The 19,527-nt window shown below is 34.2% G+C and overlaps 1 protein-coding gene and 1 non-coding gene across 5 annotated transcripts in view; both read right to left on the bottom strand.

Annotated features, from left to right (window-relative positions):
• The window catches only part of Vps13b (vacuolar protein sorting 13 homolog B), a 699,658-nt gene that overhangs the window by 120,760 nt on the left and 559,371 nt on the right, over positions 1 to 19,527 (bottom strand). For all 4 annotated transcript variants that reach the window (XM_074068910.1, XM_074068912.1, XM_074068909.1 and 1 more), the window contains exons 37-39: positions 18,070 to 18,272; positions 15,857 to 16,064; positions 15,389 to 15,573 (exon numbers count right to left, since the gene is read on the bottom strand). In XM_074068910.1, the coding sequence (XP_073925011.1) occupies positions 15,389 to 15,573; positions 15,857 to 16,064; positions 18,070 to 18,272 (596 nt within the window). The remainder of the gene's footprint in view (positions 1 to 15,388; positions 15,574 to 15,856; positions 16,065 to 18,069; positions 18,273 to 19,527) is intronic.
• Positions 12,734 to 12,840, bottom strand: LOC141422027 (U6 spliceosomal RNA). The gene has a single exon (XR_012446696.1). It is a non-coding gene; the product is annotated as a U6 spliceosomal RNA (small nuclear RNA).

The raw sequence follows: 19,527 nt of genomic DNA, 5'->3' as shown, positions 1-19,527 counted from the left end.
GCTGCTATTTCTTTACCTCTCACTGAAATATTGCAAGGCTCTCTTTGTCATCAGTCTGCTTGTTCAACAAGCTTGAGATTCACCAAATAGATAAGGATGACGGTATATAAAGCAGACTATAATGAATATGCAGACAGGGCCTTACTTTGGTAATGTCCTTTAGGAGACAATAGGCTAATTTTATTCTATTTCTCTTTTAGCTCCCACTCATGGTCAACACCCACTGACTACTATTAGGCAGTAGAGATCAAAGATAAATATCATGTAAACTTTCTTCATAAGAAGCCAAAGCAAAAGATGGAATCAGTTATATGAACAGGCCCATGGTAATGTGAATGTCTTAAAGAAGGGTAACTTTTCTAGTTTGGTTAGAGATACAGCATATCATGGAAGGATTCTGGAGAAAAGAGTCAAGAAATGAATATGTAAAAATAACATAAATTAATATATATACAAGATATGTTTGACCTTTTTAGGGTTCAACTTAGGGCCTTCCCTACCTTAGAAATAATTTGTCATGAAGAAATACAAAATACATACAATTTAAACTAAATGTGAGTTATGATATTTCAAACATCCATAAATTCAACTGACAAGAAATGACAGTGTAATGGCACAAACCATTCTGGACTATCTTCCTAAAAATGGATAAACTGTATTTGAGCGTAAACTCAAAAATCAGGAAACATTAATTTTTGTTATTATGTATATAACAAATTTGTTCCTAACATATTTAAACTACTTGAGATTTCAAAATACTTGTTCAAATATGACAAAGTATACATAAGTGTGTACTTTCCCAAGAAAGTCATATTCATAAATGACCAGGCCCCAAGTAGACACACAAAAAATTAGGCACATACAAAATATATACTCTTATAAAGAAACATGAATGCTTTTGACTTTCATCATGATACTCTCCCTATTTTCTGACATGTCAGATTTGCCTGAAATAATGACTTACAGTAGTGGTTTAGTGCCAATCACTCTTAACCTTATACTACATTGATTTACTCTAACACAAAGTGTTAGAAAACATGTCTGCTTAAACACCACCTGAACATATCAAACCACAAATCTGTTCATTTAGTTTGTTTTCAGGTTTCAGGTAGCTAAAGGGAATAAGGAATGCTCTCATATATATCTCTAATTCTGAAGGTTCTGCAAGATCATCTCTTAGAAAGCTGACAAAGAAGCAAATTTTCCGGGCTAGAATGACTGGCTATTTCTTCATGAATTTGCAGATAGAATTTTTGAGTGCACTGATACTATAATTTGGTGATGACTTATGTCCTGTTAAATGGATCATGATGTACAAAGAATACAATGTGGAAAAACTGAGCTTTGGGAATTCTAATTTTTAGATAATTTAGTCAAATCCATAATGTATCATAGGCTAAAACAAAAGCTGTAGACAATCTGCCGTTCAGCAGACTTTAGGTGGAAAAAATTTCTCTTAAGAATTCTAGAAAGGGAAAAAAGTACAAAATAGAAAACTAATAAACAGTCTGGGTAGAGATAACAAAAAAAAAAAAAATTAAACAAAACAAACCACACAAACCAAACCAAACCAATGGTATCCATAGACTAATTCTTACATGTCCACAGAATTACCAGAACCTTCTTGGTTGTCATCCATTCCCATCCTCTTCCCCAACCCTGCTGCCCAAGGGAAAAAGTATTCTTGGAACAAATTGCTCTTAGAAAAGTTTTTAAAGTTTAAAAAAAACCCACAAAAAACAAATTCTCTCTAGTATAACCAATTCTTAAAGGTTTAGTATGCAATTAAAGTAGACTGCATTAATTTTAGAGACTTTACCTTCAGTAAAAAATAATAAAATGTCTTACTTTTAGTGTTTAAAAAGTATAAACATTTAAAAAATATCTTATGTAATTATGCAGCATTTTAAAAGTTTTGAGTTCTACTTACAATTATTGATATGCAAAAACTGACAATTCCAAAGAGCATCAGAATTTTACTCCTGAATGAAAAATAGGGGATTATAGATTCTCTAAAAGGTAGAATCTGGCACAGATCTGAGGAACTGAGAGCCGGTCTGCACATACTTGAATGTCATGAACTATGCTTTTTTTTTTTTTTTTTTAATCAATTACATATCTCCAACCACAGGATGTCACTATACCTCACTTGCATATTATATGGTTTAATAGTTTGATCTCATTATTAAAAAAATTTTTTTCTGGCTATAAGCCAAAGTCAAAACTTTGTTTTGGTACAAGAACATATCTATTTCTAACTTTTGGCAGGCTTTTCTCTTTGGATTCCATCCCTGACAGACATCTGTATTTTGTAACTTTTCCTACATTCTGGCTCTGAATATACTCTGAGCTCTGGCCCAATAATCCTTTTCTGTTTGAATTCATTAGTGTGAGAACTACAGGACTGAAAAGGACATTGGGAGGTCACACAGACATCAGTTTGATGCTCTGGACAAGATAAACTCCAAACCATAAAAACAAATGATATTTAAAGACTTGTAGAAATGTTTTGTGTTACAGATTTTTACTTCCTGAAAATGGTATCTGGTAGACATCTTGGCTTTTCTCTAAAACGAGCTACCACGGAGCTTCCACTTTTGCTTCACTATAGGGGCTTCTAACACTAAACTGAGTCATTTGCTTAACTCCGATGGTACAGAATTGGGGCAGGGAATAACCATGTTTATATGACCTTAGCATTGTTTTTATTGATAATAATACAAATGCTATTGTTGTCATTCTTATTCAGATTAGTCTGAGTTTTATCCATTCCTCAATTACTGCTTTCCAGGTTAATTTTTCATTAAAAGCAAATCCTCAAACCTGTATAACTATTTTAACTTACTCGTTACATGACCTTAAGCAAATTAATCTATTAGCATTTTTGTTATCTTATCAAACTACAGTGATGTATGGAATGTACAAGATTTGGGGAACAGCAAAACAAAGAATGTGGTTACAGTGTCAAGCAGAACTTCTAACATATAGATATTGCTCAATAAATTAAATAGTTAATATTAATTTTAATATTTAATATTAGATGCTAAATATTACCACTCAATAAACTAAAATTGAATTCAGTGACATATAATAAGCAAATTTTTCTTAGTGAAAAGTACATTACTGAACTTAATTTTTGTGGGTTAGGGAAACTAAAAACCATAGTACATATCACTAGATGTTAAAACCACTGTTTCAAAGATTGATGTAACGTGAACATCAGTGGGATCCTAATTCATAAAAATGAACTATGAGGGTGAATTCTCCTATGATATATTATAAGAACTTTTGTAAATGTACAGTGTACTCCTAGTACAACAACAAAAAATAAATAAAAACCCCATGTTTTTGAGACAACTGGAAAATTACACAACTGAGTATTATATAATAAGGAGTTCTTGTGGATTGTGTTGACTCTGATAGTATGGATGAAATGATATGATAACTGAACTTTATAATACTTTGGAAAAATAATAATATCAATGAAGAGTGGTGAAGGGATTAGATGTAACAAAGACAAGATATTGATAATTATTAAAGATGGGTGAGAGACACACAGAAATTATAATTGTATTAATCTCCTTACTTTCAGTTACTATGTATTTAAAATTCTTTATGACAGAAACTTAAATTTTTTATTCAAAGAAAATTATCAGAACTTTTTCTTAACTAAAATCAATTGAATGACAGGAACTTTGATTAGGAGTAATACAATAAGATGCATACCCCCCCAAAAAATTTAAACTTACTTGAAATTTCATTCAAAATCAGTTTATGAATCATATTAAATGTTGGAGCTCACACAACAGAAATAATTTCGATGAACTCACATCCACATATGTTAGAAAAGGACTAATTTGTATTGGGTCAAAAAAAAGATAAAGTGGTATGACTAGTAGATTCTGTCAAATGATATATTTTAAGGCACTGAAAATACATACTTGAAAAATTGCTAGATAGACTGAACTTCTTTAACTTAATACCAGATTCTTTAAGACCATTTTTTATTTTGAATACACTATTCTACATTATAACAATCACTAAGAGTAGCTTACATCAAGATTTAGCTCAGAATTTTCTTAATGTGTCCAAAAGAGTTTTTTATAAAAGAGAAAAAAAATAAAAATTTAAATACTCATCTTTTTAGGTAATTTTTTGATGGACTAGAAAGGAACTTTAAAAGCTTGTTATTTTATACAGATATCCCATAATTTAGCTAAAAAGAAAAAAATACTGATCAATGTTTCAGAGCTGAAATGACTTTTCCTTATGGAGGAAAAAAAGGTATCATGAAACAGGGTAAAATTATGGGTATGATTAATGAAATCATTGTTCATGTTTAAGGAATAATTTCTGACCTTGCAAATATTTCTCCATGGCTAAATATTTGTCAATCAACAAATACAAGATAAAACTATGAATGTACCTAATGTTTGTTTCAAGATCACTGCTATAAAATGAAGTTTGAGAGCTGAGTTAAGAGAGCTGGTTGTGGTGATAATGAATCCTTTGAGAACCTTAGTTCACCTTATATATAGAGAGAGACTCACAAAATTAAGAACTATCACATCCCTCATTTCTCTCCACTGAAAAATGCCCTTTGATGAGTACTACCTTGAGATAGAAAAAAGAGGCTATGTCCTATATAGCCTCTTTTGAAAACCAACATTCCAGTCCAATGTATGGGACAAGAGAACTGTTAACAAGAAAACACATATATGAGAATGCATTCCAGTGGTAGCCTAAAATTAACCATATTATTTGGCTCTTTTTGGCAACACTCTGAGTATCTCAAGCAGTGAAAAAATGTTTGCCAATTGTAGTTATTTTTATAAGTGTAAACTTTCAAATATTATGACAGCAAGATAGGGAAAACTGTCTGATACCTGCTTTTGGATTAGGTCAATTTTACAGAATGCAAGAGGATTTCCCCATTAACGAATAGTACTGGTAATGAGATACAAATGAGAATATTATTCTATAATTATAAAACTAATAAAATGCATTACAGAGTAGAATGTAGAATTTGGGCAGAAAAGGTGATTTCAAAAAGAAATTTGTGTGGGGGGAGGGAGACTGCTTGGGACTGTATCTACGAACTGGAAAGATTTGAGCAACACTAACCATATGTGAAGGTGTATTTCAGGAAGGACATCTTCAAAATGAAGCACCTCAAATTCAGTAAGACAGGGTACATATCCACCCCTATAGCTAGAGTGACTGTCTGTAATTAATCCTGGCTTTGCTATTTACCAATGATGCACTTGGGAAAGTTCTTTAATTTCTCTTAGCCTTAGCTTTCTTATCTGTAAAAGAAGAATGGTAACAGTTTTGTAAAGTAAGAATGTTTAAATCTCTTAGTATAATGGTTGGCACTAAATAGGAAACTGATACATTGGAAGCAAAAAAAATAAAAACAAGTAAAAAATTTTCTTCCATTCCTGTAACCAGAGGGTCACAGTTTGCTTTCTGTTTCTAGTATACCATCACTTATTAAGGTTTTTGGCCACTATACAACAGGACATGGATATAGATAGCCAAGTCATGCCATCTCAAGACTGACATTTTACCTCTAATTTCCCCTAATCTTATTAACTTAACTCTTTATCCAAAAGCCCTCCTGCCAACAATCCTCTCCTTTTCCTAGAATTAAGTGTAAACTAAATTCATAATATCTTTTGCAATTACTAACTACTTCCTTCTATCTTTAATCTCTTTCACAAATACTGAGCAACTCTTGTGTTCCAGTCTTCTGGATAACAGATAAATATAGATAATCAAGAGATAGGGCCTCTATTTTTTGTGGAGTCAAAACAAGTAAGCAAGCTACTGTACTTGAACATAGATATATGTTCCATTATAAGGGAAAGGCTCCACCATGGTTCCCTGGTGACTAAACTGTCCTCTCCAAGTCAACAGTGGGCCTTGAAGTTGTCAGTTTTACTGCTTGCTTCCCCACCCTCCCCACCCACACACCAGCCAGTCCACGTCTGCAGACATGAAACTACTGAGCTTCCCAAGCTTCCTGAAATTTTTGCAGTATCTTGGGCTTTCCTAACATTGCATTTCCCTATGCTTTTCTCTCTGCCCATTCCTTTACTGATTCTTGTATTAGTTTCTTAGAGCTTGCATAGAAAATTATCACATTTAGTGATTTAAAACAACAGAAATTTATTCTTCTGGAAGCCAAAAGTACAAAGTTACTGTGTCAGCAGGGCCATACTCCCTGTAAAATTCTAGGGAAGAAACTTTCCTTGCCTCTTCCTTGTTTCTGGTGTCTCCCAGCAATCCTTGGTGTTCCTTTGCTTGTAGCTACATCATTCCTATTTCTGTCTGTCTTTTCCCTTGTGTGTCTGTGCCTATGTCCAAATTTCCCTGTCTTATATGATACTAGTCATTGGATTATAGCCCATCCTAATTCAGTATGACTTCATCCATAACTTAATTACATTTGCAAAGACTGTTTCCAAGTAAAGTTATACTCTGAAGTTCCAGGTAGAAATGAATTTGGAAAGGACACTATTCAACCACCATAATTCGTAATCTGGTATTTATTTGCTGGATGTAGTATGTGTCCTTATTTTCTATCTTTGAACTTTTCACTTTCTCTGAGTTTGAGTTCTATTTTACTTGCATGGTTTTAATGTTTAGTTCTATGAGTATAACTCCCAAAATGATTTCTTAAAGAACTGCCTCTTCTCTGAATTGGCAGCCACAGTTTCAAGCTTGTGGTCGCATTTTTTGTGATTATTCCTCTAAAACCTGAAATTATAAGTGTTCAGTGCAGAACTTACTGACTCTTCCATACCCATGACTGCTCCATTTTTTTCTGGTATTTCCAGTTCTTCTTAATGGTAGTGTTTCATCCATTTAGTCACCTACAACAGATCTAAAGAATCATCTTTAATTTTCCTCTTTTATTACTGGCCACATCCAGGCACTATAATCTGTTTATTCTGTCTCCAGATGTCCCTCTACATTCATTTCCTCCTTCCCATTCTAACTGTCAATCTTATTTCTGAGTAATTGCAAAGTGTTCTGAACAGGTCTCCATGCATTCAATCTATAGTATCCTGTAATTCATCCTTTCTTGTGTAATTGGCCACGTTGTTGCTCAGCTCAATAACCATTTTAATGACTACCTTCATATAATAAAGTACTCATGGAATAAAGCCAAAATGTCTCAGTGGATCTTGCTTTAAGCCTACTTTTCAAGCTCATCTCCTACCATATTAACTTCTTTCTTGGTACTTTAATTATAACACTTGATATTCTCTGGGTACTCACTGCCAATGTGTTTGTTCCATGAAACTTAATAAGTTTTTTGAGATAAATGTATTTAAGAGCAACTTGCAGGTGTTATTAATCATCATCATCTTTTGGGCTTCACTTTAAGTTTGTAGGACAGAAAAGTCTATGAGGATAGAGACTCAAAAATGGCAAATACTCAAATATCCTTCAGCTGATGGATGGATAAGTATAATTGATACATGTATACAATGCATTGTATACATGTTTTGTTGTATGACAACAAAAAGAAATGAAATACTGATCCGTGATTCAAAACAGGCTGTGAAACATTATGACAAATGACAGAAACGACCACATATTACATGACTCCATTTATATGAGATGTGTACAATAAGCAGACACATTTGTGGTTGCTTAGAGATAGGGGATGAGATGACTGGAAGGTGATTTTTGAAGGTTATAAGTTTTCTCTGTAAGGTGATGAAAATGTTCTAAAATTGATTCTGGTGATGACTGCTAACTTCATGAATATACTAAAAATGAATGCACTACTGCACCTTTTAAATAGGTTAACTGTAAAATATATGAGTTGTACCTAAATGAAGCTGCTTTTAAAAAGGTGGTATAGTATAGGAGACCCAAACTCCTTAATTTTGATGTATCATTTAAAGATGTTGCCTAAGCTTGTAAGGTAATTAATTATGTTTGATATTTTTAAACTAAGGGTTGGATAAAAAATTTGAAGGCATGTATGTTTAAAAATATATGACAAAATGAATTTTTCAGATCAATGTCTTTATAAGAAAGATAGGTAAAAGGATAAAGAATTTATGGTTTGCAGCCAAAACTTAGTTGCCCTCCAACATTCAAAATCTAGGGCAGAACAAGATGCAAATTGGTACCTGGATATGGCAAGTCCTTAACAGAATGTAATCATTACTAACATTTTTATGGTACTTACTATGTGCTAGACACCATCCTAAGGGCTTTTTTATACTCAATGAGTTGTGTGCTATTATTATTACAAATGTCAGATGAGGGAGCTAAAGAATAGAGATGGTACATAACTTGCCCATAGTTATTAGCTGACCTAGGATTTGGAGCAGAAACTTTAGCTCCAGAAATATTGCCTTTTAGTACTTTCTTCTTCCTCTGTTTATTGATCTCTTAAACAATACAGCGTCTTAAAGAATAACGTTTTTTACGATGAATCTCACAGGGGAAAATACTTTTATTTAGTGGAGACTAATAGACTATCCATTCATATTTACTATTGGTTCATTTTAGTTACATCCCCCAAATTTTAATACCGAGTAGTAAACATCAAACATACTGATTACTAAGCATAGTTCTTTGTTTGCAGAAAGAAATGTCCCCCCTTTAAATGCAAGAGTATTTAATAGGGAAAGAGAAATAGGCTAATAAAATTTCTACCACCAAATAAAGTGACAGGACAAAAGCAACTTCAGTATTTATCCAGTTTGGAAATGTTTTCCATTTATTTTAAAAGCACATCTTACTGACAGATTCCTTCCCCACCTCTTACTTTTTTGAAGGGTAAGGAATGCTAGCCTTTCAAACTATTTTTTTTTATTTCAAAAATCTCATTTGCTTCTTAAGTTTCTTCTCCAAATTCTTCCTTAGTAGACCTTTCATTAATGAATTGTAAAATGCTTTCTTAGTGCATTATAGACTAAATGACACATTCCGCAGTCAGGCAGGAAAAGTGGATTGAATGTCTGGTCAATACAACAGAGACCTTGGACACAGGTCTTAGGGGTCATGGATGTGCAGGGCATGCTCTTGTCTCCAATATCTCTCTTTCCTTCCTCCTCAGCAAATAAGCCCTAATTTCCCTGTTAACTAGGTGTGGCTAAATGACACAATTCTGGACTTTGGGATGTTGGCAGTACAGGGTGTAGGTTTGAAGAAATATCCTTAAAGGGAAGAGGTATGCTTCTTTTAGTCCTTTCCTCTTACTATTGCTAGAGTAGGGGCAAGTTGGTTAAAGTTTATGCAGTCATCTTGGACCATGAAGGAAACCCAAGCGCTGGAGACAACTGAGCAGCATGAGGCCAGAAGATGCCTGGGTTCTAGAACTTTGTTGAGATACTCACAGTACTAGATCACATGTCCTCAGACTGTTCTTGGGTATGAGAGGAAATAAGCTTGTTTTGTCTAAGCTACTGGTATTTTGTATTTTATACCTCTTCTATCTGAACCTAATCTTAATTGATAAAAGAACTGCATAGCTCCAAAGGTGTTTTTTGTATAGCTTATGGCTTACAGAGGTCAATAAACTTTCTGAAGTTGCGTTTTACATCTCAGGTGCTTTGTGAACATTTTGGGAGAGGAGGTTCATGAACATTCATTTTAACTTTTCAGATCCTCAGCTTCCTTCTCTCTAGTGAGAGGATACCACCATTCCCTCTACAGGGCTGGTTTCAGGCTTATGGTTTGTGTGAAGTGCCTCACAAAGTGAACAATGTTTAGCATGGTAGATACTCCTTATTTCCAAAGTTGTGCAAATGCTCTTATACCATACATCTCCTTGAGCTCAAATCTCCAGTCATCATTGACTTCTCTTACTCCTTTCATTACCATATTAGTTGTTAAGAGAATGGATTCTTTCTTTACAACATCTCCAGCACTCATTTATTCCTTTCAGTTTATAGCCTTTGTCATTTCTGAAACCCCAACCAGGACTTCTCATTTCTAGTCTCCTTTCTCCATTTCACTTAAATTGTACCACTAGATTAATTTATCCCAAGTCCTAGACTGCCAATGGCTTGCCAAGGCTATGAAATGAAAAAGAAACTCCATGCTGTAAATGTAGTCAAGATAGCACAACACAGAAGAAGGACTTATGGATTCATACTAACCTAGGCTTGAGTCCTAGTTTTACCTTCCTACTTGCTTTATGATTTGGGGGAAATTATCTAACATCTCAGAACCTGGTTAATCTCAGCTCTAAATTATAGATCGTAGTACTTACTTCACAGGGTTATAGTGAAGAATCTTCTATCTTTATAATGTATAAAATAATAGATAAAATAATATGACATACATGAGTTTGGTGCCTTGTACATAGTATATGCTCCTTTCCCTCTATGGAATGGACATACTCTACCAAGTCATATCTGCAGCTTATCACTCTTGTTAATCTTGCCAGTTGTCTAACCTGTGCTATTACTCAACCCACATCATTTGCCACTTCCTAGAAATGTTAATGTTCTTCCTTCTTCATTTGATTATGAAATTGTGTTCAGACTGATTTTTTTTCCATAGGACCTTTCCCCTGCTTTATCTCTTGAAATTCTACTCATCCTTCAAGCATCACCTCAATAGCTATTTTCTCTATAAAGCCTTGTCTTGATATCTCCATTAGCCACAAATGCTCTTTGCTTTCAAAAAGGCACAGTCTTGTTTTTTCCATGGCACAGGTCATGACTTGCCTTGTTCTGTATGCATGATGTTCCTCCTGAAAGACTATAGCTGCCTTGAGAATAGAGCTAGAGCCCTCTCTGTCTTTACATTACTCACAGTATGTAGTCAAGGTCCTTTCATCTGTGTTTGCTGAGTTAACCTCAAAATTCTCAGGAAGGACTCTTGTAAATGTATTCCTAGATCCCTTTTTTTCATACTTTCATAATATTCTGAAGACAGAATGATTAAAAGTGTATTCAGGGAATACTCTATTTAAAATTTTCCATCTTTGTCCAAAAAAGGAAGCAATGGCTTCTGGATATAAAACACTTAGTAGTTGATCCAGCACCGTTACCCATCATTCAAAACATTTATTATTGTGTCTGTCGTGTACACAGGCTCTTTTCCTTTTCTTCATTTCCTATGAGTCTGGCTCAGCCTCTTACTTCCCCAAGGTCTTCCAGACTTTTTTTTCTGCATTTCAACAATGAGTCTCCTATCTGGCTTGAGTACTCCTCCTAAAGATGATGGATAGGAGCAAAGCCTTCTGGGGCACATTAGTATAGCTGCCAGTGGGCAGGAGGTGCTTATACAACAAAAAGCTCAGGACTCTTGGAATATATGGTCAGCTATAAGTGAAGCACCCAACACTGCTGAAAAGAAACACCCAAGAATGCTTCCTTTTATTCTTTTTGAGCTGTGAGGGAAAGAGGCAAGTCATATTACATTGAAAATAATTCTCCAAACAATTCTCTTTCTGTAGTGTCACCATGTACTAACATTGTAAGATTTGCCTATCAGTCCATGCCTTTTACAATTATAGGAACCTTATAAAGTCAAGTTTAAAGCAGCAAAAGTATAGTTTCTAATTTATTGGATAATATCAAGTATAACTGACTTGGAACATTTTCCACATAATTATGAACAAGAAAAAAAATCCTTGTAACTATAAGATTTAATGAAGCTTTAATTCAGTCTGTGGATAAAATATTAGAAATCACCACTAAGTTACAGACATTAAAACATCACATTGTAAAAAACCAATTTTATAAAACAGAAAATTCTATGTAAAGGCTCTCATACCTCATTAGAACTGGGAGCGTATATATAGAATCTGAGATGTTACCAATGAGATATGTAGTCACTGCATTAAAAAGGAAGCACTGGCCAAGAAAAGTATTGATTTTATGCATAGCGGGGGAAAGAAATAATCTCTTATGTGTCTTATATGTCTTGTGACATAGGACCTTGTCTAACCCACATTTCAGGAGGATGCTAGGGGAAGATGAGAGGATTTAAAAAGTGGTATGAAGCTTCTGTCCAGATGCAGATAGCTTTTGATGTGCAGGGAGAAATAGCTTTGCCAAATATTTGTAAAGGGAAAAGCAGAGCAAAGAAGAGACTTTTTTTTTTTTAAAGGAAAGCAGTCTTTCTGTGGGTTCCTTGTGAGTGGTAGTCTTTCCTCCAAAGTCATAGACCTTATAGGAAAGTTTTCCCTCCAAGAATAGAATACAGAAAGTTCTGCAGACCTTCAGAATCAGATTGGAAAGCAGTGCTGACAGTGTATGGTCAGTACTAACTGTGAACTTGGCCAATACTAGCTATGGTAGAAACAAAGGGCAGTAAGAAAGCTGAGACACAGAATAGATCTCTTTGGGGGATTCTTGAAAATGTCACAATGACTACCACCTCACAGCTATGTCAGTAACCTGTCACTGCACTCTGTGACCATCAGTGACTGGGCCAAGAGCACCAGACACCAAACTGGGTCAGTTAGGATTGTGCATCTGCAAAGTAGGCTGGTCCTGTAAATATGACTTTGGGAGCTCCAAGAGCTGTGGGGCCTGAGAAGTACCAGGTAGCCTGAGAAGCAAAGGGTCTGCTGAAAAGCAAGCTAGTCTGTTGAGAAGAAAGATTAAAACAAATACAGAAAAAGACACAATAGTGAGTGAATACTCCCTTGGGTTCCTATCTTCCATTCTGGCCCTGGTCCTTCAAGAGAGCCAGATGCATACTGCCCTTGGCCTCAAGGAATCCCCACTGTTATCTTTTTTTTTTTTTAATGGAACACTTCATGAATTTGTGTGTCATCCTTGTGCAGAAGCCAGGCTAATCTTCTCTGTATTGTTTCAAATTTAGTGTATGTGTTGCCAAAGTGAGTACTCCCCACAGTATCATGATATTAACTATTCCTGTATTTTGCCTAAGTTAGTGGCAACATGGAGAGCTATAACAGACATACTATACGGAGCCCACTAACTGTCTAGTTTAGGGAAACGTAGTATCTCTTAGAGCAGTCACTCTGTTGGTGAAAGTATTACATTTATTAATCACATGGAAAGCCAGCATTCCTCAAAATTATGATGCCATTAAACAAACAAAAAAAATGTCCTCAGAAGACTATGTCTAATGTAGTAAGAGCCAGGTTCTTACCTGGATGATAGGATGATAATGATAATGACACTGATAATGATGATGGTGGTAATAATCATAATAGTTACCACTAGTTATCACAATAATTTATTGAGTCTTTAACTATGTAAGACATTATGCTAGATGCTTTGCATTTATTAACCCTATTCCTCATAACTCTTGAAGTTAGTCAAAGTAGAAATTTCTTTGGAAATATTTGTGACATACTGAACAACAGAGATACAATTTGGGCATTCTCTGCCTGCTGAGAATGCAGGTAGCTACAAGAGGGCATTTACCATGATATATTCACCATGATTCAAGGTCTAGCCGTTGGCCTTATAGACTCAAGAAAATTTCAGAGATGTCCTAATATTGATGAAATTTAGGAATCCTGACTCTTGTTAGCCATGTTCACTAGATAATGATATATAAACCATAAGCCAAATTATTAATTTACCATGATATGTGTAACTGCAAGCACACTAGATACTGATGCTAGCCTAACCAACATTTGATACTCTTTCTACAGATAGACTGCACTGGGAAACAAACTACTGGAAAACTGTTTAGGTGTTTACATAATTTGAATATTAGGCACAGAGATTTGACAGCAGCTACATTCATCTCCATAAAAGGGATTTAGCTACCAGATGAACCAGACATTTGATGCTGCCAAGAAGACTTCTGAAAAAAAAAAAAAAAAAAGCTCCTGTGATCCTCCCAGGCCTCTAGACCTGAGAAGTTCTTCTTTGAAAAGAAACATTCTTTCTTTAGGTATCCTAAAACCAAACCAAACCTATCTTGCATGTCCTTTTATTGACTTAAAGTTACTTTGTATACCTTTGGGACAACTACTTCATTTAGTTTAACAAATTAAACAAAAAGGAGAAATTTATTCCCTTCTTCCCACACTTCCCAATAAGGTGGCTCACTGTCATCCTATTGTACCACCTACAATATTATCAGTTGTCTTTTTTACATATAGAGGAAAAAAACTGTTTTAGAGTCAGAAAGACTGGGAATGAAATTCTGCCCCCTCCACTTGTAAACTGTATGATTCAAGGTAGTTAATTAACTTTTCTTGCTTTCCTTACTTGTAAAATGGAGATGGGGCCCATCTCATAGAACAAATAATTTTGTTCATTATTCTTTCAATGTGGTTTCATTTTAACTTTTACAATCACATTAGGGTTACTTTAAAAACTAATTTTCCTGATTTTTGAATTGGATAAACAAAAGTGAATTGGGCACAGTGCATTGTTTTCTTTGGCTTACTGTTCTCTTTCTCCACCAGAAAAACAGTAACACAGCTTGTTTTTGTTTTTCTCTTCCTGTTACCCTTGTGAAGGTACCTTTTAAAAAGTTACCACAGGGTTTTAAGTTAGAAGAATGATGTAATATGACCTAAATTTAAAAAAAAAAGACCACTTCAGTTGCTTTTGGAGCATGCATTTCAAGTAGTCAAGAATAGAAGCATAGCGATCAATCACAAAGCTACTACAGTAGGAAACAAATGATAGTAGCTGTGATTGTAGCTGTATTGGTAGAAACAGATGTAAGGAAATGGACTTATTTTGGAGGAAGAATTGATAGGATATGTTGATGTGACGTGCAGAGTTAGAGAAAGAAAGCAAACAAGAATGACTCCAAGGTTTTGAGTGGCTGGTTGTGAGGTCTAGTAACAGGTGGAAGGAAGAAACAAATTTTAGGAGAAATTCACATCAGTAGGATGTTAATAAAAAGAACAATAATATAATGATATCCACAATGCCATTTACATTTAAACTCAGGGAACTAAGAACAAAAGTATTTATAAAAACACAGGGAATATCATCACTGGTTAGATGGTTTCTCTTTTTAGAAAAATCTGCCTACCTCAAGCCTTATGATCATTGAATTCATTGAATTTTGGCCTTACATGGGTATGTCTTATTTCACAGAGCAATGCTAGAAACTCTGAAGAATGAGAACACATAGTAGGCACTTGGTAAAAATTTGTGGCAAATTGAATGATACCTGCTTCTCCCATTATAGCTACACATCAAAGAACCTAACTATATCAGGATGAAGAGAAGGATTGAAATCTCTTGAAAGTGTAATGTATCTTGAATCTTAATCACACAATTCCCTTCCTTTAAAATTTCTATTATACATATGCGGTATATAGTATACACTTGTGTGTATTTATCTTTGATACTACTGACGTAAGAAATAAGTATGCTCCAAACATTTTTCTTAATGAGTGATCAGCACTTTCTCATAATGCTTTATTTTAAAAAGCATAGTCATCACGTACCTGTAGCACGTCACCCAGGTCTGCTGTGCTAATATCTGGATCCTCTGTGGTATTGAAAGGCACAGGAGTTATTCGTACAAGGGTGAGCACTCGAGGTTCTGGATACCTCCATAACATCATCCCTGGGCAATCTTCTGTTTCATTACAAAACAAGACTTCATAGACACCAGGAAGTTTCAGAGGTTCTGCCCAATGAAAATACAACTAACTGTATGCTTTTAAAAGGGAACATGTTGGTTTTGTAGAGTGAGAATAAAACAGTATGAAGAAACTGATTATATTTTATGACTTGAGATAGAAAAATACTCAAGAATTTCTCTTAAGAGAGACTGAATTGTAATGTATTATTTTTGTATTGCAAACATGAATGACTTTTCAAGTGATCTTGATATGCTACTTGGTGAACATGCATTAACACACACATGTGCATGTGCACATATACAGTCATGTTGAAGCTTCTGTACTTACCAGCATCTTGTATGTATTGAAAGAGACCTGTCCGCAGGTCATCTGAACTTTGCTCACTTTTAAAGGCCTGATTCTTTTCCACAGGAGATGGCATTTGAGACACAGGTTCAGAAACTTGCACTTCAAATTTTCCCTCCTCAATAAGATATCCATTGAGCAATTCATGTAGAAGAACTAAACAATTCAAATGTTCTTGACCCCAGAAGACCTTTAAAATGACATGAAAAATTCTAGTGGCCTTTAAATACAAACATTTCTTGAGGATAATTAGGTACAGTCATGTTTGAATTAATACAAGACTATAATTATGTCCCATAGTACCTTATAAGTAGTACCTTATAGGATGAAATTCTGTTACTTAAATATATAACAAGAAAATCAGTTATATAATATATTATGTGAATAACAGTAACTTTTATATGATAGATTAGTGGTAGAATTATATTGGTATGCAGTAAAGTTTGTGAATTCATTTAATTAAGAGGGCAAAGAACATCTATTAAAATCCAAGATTAGGAAATGCAGATCCTCAAGGCAAAAATGTTAATAAAATAGTAATAACCCTGTGGAATAGTTTTCTATATTTTGTCCTGAGATTAAATAAATCAAATTCTGATTATAAGGTTCCTTTCTTTGCACTTTAACTCATCAGAAAAAAAAAAAGAGGGAACTGGCTCAGTGGACTTGAACTTAAAAGTATCCTGTTGCTTCTGAATTTAGTGACAATGTTGTAACACACAGCAATTCCATAGTTCCTCCCAAGAATCAACTCTCTAGGAACTACTGGAGTTTCAGAGTACAAGGATGTGGAGTTTCTTCTAATGGAGAAGATTAAATTTTCTTTTCCTGCTTTTGAATAATATTATTCTGTAACAGATATAGGACCAGTAGGTCATAATGACTAATGTCAGAGGATTAAATTTTTAAAAATTAAATTTCTCTGACTATATTTGATAAAGGCAACACAGCTATAAATTCTAAGAGAACCAGCTAAGAGAGAAAAGACAAAAGAACACACAGAGGTAGAAAAGAATATTCCTTGTGGGTAAGCTTTAAATTCTAGGCTTAGGTTCTGCTCTCTGGAAGTAATGCATCTCAGAAATGAAACTAAGAGATACAATTCTAAGTATACTTTCAGTCTCATCAACATTATTTTAACTGGATACTAAGAAATAGAAATAGGTGAAAAGTCAAGCTGAGGAGAACACTGTGCCAGCATTTAAATTACCAAGAGACAGTCAGTGACTACAATGCAGAGATGACATACTTTGTCTTTGCACTTATTGCTGTGAAGTTACTCTGTGCTAAATAGATACTGAAAATCTCTAGAGCAACACCAAACAATGTTATTGGAATCTCCCCAAACAAATCTTGCTCATGATGTGTCAGTGAAACTGTGTCAGTTAAAACAACACAAACTTTGGGTTGAAAATAAGGAATTCATGTTTAATATGTCTCTAATTACTGACAAATTAGTCATTTCAATTTTCTGTCATTGTGAATATCATTAGCTTTTTGGATTCATATCAAGTTAGAGGGACATCAAATCATATAAAGATTAGATTAAAATCTATCCAAATATTATCAAGAAATAACATAGATCCTCTCACATATTGCATACTTGGCTACGAGGCAAACACATGAGGTTGCAATGTGACATGTATTAAGTGTTAGTAATCAGATACCATAATACCTAAGGAACCTAAGGTTCTTACATATTGCCAGTGACACCGTACTTGAGACAAGTTTGCTCCTTTGTATTTAGAAAAATGTGTGCATTAAAAAATTAGCTCGACCCAGCATTTCTATTCTAGTTATATACCCAAGAGAAATGAAAACACATGTCCACACAAAAACTTGTATGCAAATATTCACAGCAGTATTATTCATAATAGCCCAAAGTGGAAAGATTCCAAATATTCCTCGACTAATGAATGGGTGATAAAGAAAATGTCCTAAAATTGACCATGCTAATGACCACACAACTCTGAAAATAACTCTGAATATACTAAAAAAACACTGAATCCTACTCTCTAAATAGGTGAATTGTTATATGAGTTATACCCTAACAAAGCTGTTAAAAATTTAATAAGATAACAATGTGACAATACCCTTTCTTACCACATGAAGACTAAAAATTTATTAAAACAGTTTTTTAAAAAATAAAGGCTACTTTAAAACTTATGGGGAAAATATGGCCAATACCTACAGACCTGTAGCAGACCACCTCTTAAATCGATGGATATTTTTGGTATGGATTGTTCTGGGCCTGGATTACCACTGTGTTTACACCATTTAGCTTCCAGACTGGCAGTAGCACAAAATGGTCCTATCAGAATCCGACTTCTTTCTTTGAGACTTGTTTTAAGGAGAAAATCATTTATGCTGAGTAGAAATGATGACCCAAGAAATATGCCTAAAAAAACAAAAGGAAAGAGGTATATTTTATAATTCTTCCTCAAAACCAACAAACCAACCAAAGCCCAAAAAAATCTTCGGGAAGGGACAGTCTTTAGAGTTTAAATTCGCTCTTTGTCAGAGTCTTCTTTTTCAGTTGGCTTTCTATACACAGTTTCATGCTATTTATATAGAATTCTAGTTATGAAGCAGGTATACCTCATTCACATTCTTAACAAAGCAATATTTGCCAAAACATTATGACTTTTTCCATGTGTGAGCATTTTAAATTTTATGAGTAGAGACGTTTTCATTAAATTGTACAAGTTTTTTCAAACATCTACATTAAGAATAAGAACAGCTGCTTCATTTGTCTATTGTTAACATGATGTGAAAGGGCAATTTTCTATGATTTCTTACAGCAACAGAGTACAGTATATTACTTCACTAGACACTCAAGTTTTTGACTGGCCCATGTTAAAATTCAAAACAATCAAAATATATAACATGTGTTTTCTAAAAAATTTAGTTTAATCCAAACTTCACACATCATAACCACTTGAAGTTTACAAAGTCTTTAAAACAGATAGTGGCAGGTTAGATTTATGAGAAAAACTATATGCTATAGTTCAAAGTAAATACACCCAGAAAAAGAGTACTCTTTAAAATGTAGGTTTTCTTTTGAACTTAAAGTAGAAGTGTGGATCAAAACCTTTTCATAAAACCAGCAGCACACTTTCAAGGTATTTAGATGCAAAGTTAAGAGTGGTGAGTTCACTTTCCTCCCAAGAAGCTCATATTCTAAATTGTCATTGTGAATATTGAATTTCACCAGACCACGTTTGTAATGCTCGGGCTTATTTTTCCAATGCTATTTGATCCTTCAAAAACCATGAAAGATTAAAAAACACCTTAGGCCCACAGTACACACGTTTCAAAGTACAGTACCCACACTGACTTTTCAATTCTGTGGAGACTTGAAAAGTTCATATATGTTGTATGTTCTTACTACAGAAATAAGATACACAATTTTTAATCCTCCACAGAGGGCACTGCATCCACAAAAGTGTTAGCGCTAAGACTTTAGTTAAAAAAATTATGATGGAAGTCAATTTCTTAACTTTTCATCAAATATATTGTACCACTGAAACTTTTATTTCATTTACACAATGACCTTGATTCAAAGCTACATTTCACTTTCAACTAGACACACAGGCTCAATAATATTGAAGAATCAAAAATAATCTTTATTAATGAAGTTTTTACATCATAAC

This window comes from Castor canadensis, chromosome 3, assembly GCF_047511655.1.
Source record: "Castor canadensis chromosome 3, mCasCan1.hap1v2, whole genome shotgun sequence".
NCBI classification, from domain to species: Eukaryota; Metazoa; Chordata; class Mammalia; order Rodentia; family Castoridae; genus Castor; species Castor canadensis.
Note: the sequence above shows the minus strand (reverse complement) of the source record. Positions and strands in the feature narration are given on the sequence as shown.